This window comes from Cariama cristata, unplaced genomic scaffold (assembly GCF_000690535.1).
Source record: "Cariama cristata isolate BGI_N322 unplaced genomic scaffold, ASM69053v1 scaffold33412, whole genome shotgun sequence".
In the NCBI taxonomy this organism is placed as follows: domain Eukaryota; kingdom Metazoa; phylum Chordata; class Aves; order Cariamiformes; family Cariamidae; genus Cariama; species Cariama cristata.
In genome coordinates, this window is record NW_009604958.1 from 1 (window position 1) to 1,290 (window position 1,290).

The 1,290-nt window shown below is 51.9% G+C and overlaps 1 protein-coding gene across 1 annotated transcript in view; it reads left to right on the top strand.

Annotated features, from left to right (window-relative positions):
• Positions 1–45: 45 nt before the first annotated feature.
• Positions 46–1,290, top strand: part of MED16 (mediator complex subunit 16) — a 9,109-nt gene continuing 7,864 nt past the window's right edge. Inside the window, exons 1-3 of the mRNA XM_009695788.1 lie at positions 46–216; positions 630–737; positions 951–1,120. Of these exons, the coding sequence (XP_009694090.1) occupies positions 81–216; positions 630–737; positions 951–1,120 (414 nt within the window). The 5' untranslated portion in view covers positions 46–80. The remainder of the gene's footprint in view (positions 217–629; positions 738–950; positions 1,121–1,290) is intronic.

Genomic DNA, 1,290 nt, shown 5'->3' on the forward strand with positions numbered 1-1,290 from the left:
TTCTAGGGAGGAGCGAGCGCCTTTTCCCTCCCTGCGGGGTCCCAGCACCGGCAGACCCCCCGAGCTTTGCCAGCAGCGCAATGGACTTGGCCTATGTCTGTGAGTGGGAGAAAAAGCCGAAAAGCAACCACTGCCCTTCCATCCCCTTAGTGTGCGCCTGGTCCTGCCGGAACCTCATCGCTTTCACCACAGACCTCAAAAATGAGGAGGAAAAAGGTACGACGTGCTTGTGGAAGGTTGGGTAACATCTCCGGGAAACTCACAACACGTTTAGGCAAGTCCTGCCATCAGGAACTGCTGGGCCAGGTGGCCTGTGCTCTGCTTTGACCCTAAAACCTCTCAGCTGCACTATCCAACACAGGAAACTGGTTCTCTTTCCTTTCCTTCCATTCTGTAGCTTTAAAGGGTGTTGTGTTCTCTGGGCAGCAGCTCTCATCCTGCTAAACTAGGGCAAGCTGTGTGTTGGGATCTGGTACCTCACCTGACTTACCAAACACGGTTGTTATCCTTCCCAAAATCATGTGATGTAGAATATTTTATGACTTCCCCTGTGTGAGCTGGGGCTCTGTGGGTTTAGAAATGCCAGCTGGGTAGCTAGTAATGAGGGAATCCCTTCTTTTTTCATGGAGATCTCACCCATATGGTCCATATCATCGACACTGAGCATCCGTGGGACGTCTATTCCGTTAACTCTGGCCATACTGAAGTCATCACTTGTTTGGAATGGGATCAGTCAGGTGAGCTTGGATCCCTTGTTGTTATCGCTGTGTCCCACCGTTCATGTGTGTGCATTTCCTAAAATGATGGTATACGATTCATTGTGACGAGGGAGTTTCTTGCTTCGCAGCCGTGAATTGGCTGTCGCCATTTGAACTGGACTGGGGTGCTTTGAATTCTCGGTTGATTTTTTGGCTGTACCCCCTGGTTTTTATGAGGCATCGTTGTCGTAGGCTCCAGGCTGCTCTCGGCAGATGCGGACGGCCACATCAAGTGCTGGAGCATGACCGATCACCTGGCCAACAGCTGGGAGAACACCGTGGGCAGTATGGTGGAAGGGGACCCGGTCGTGGCCCTGTCCTGGCTGCACAATGGCGTGAAGCTGGCTCTGCATGTGGAAAAGGTTTGTCCCAGCTCTGCAGGGGATCCAGTCAGGAAGACTGGCTTGGGTTGTTACCAAAGGGCTTGAGAAACCCCTGTCTGTGTTTCTCTCTGCTCTCGGCTTCCTCCATGGCCTTGGGCAAGTTGAGTAGGGGATTTTTTCCAGTCAGAAAGAAAAGTCAGATTCCTATT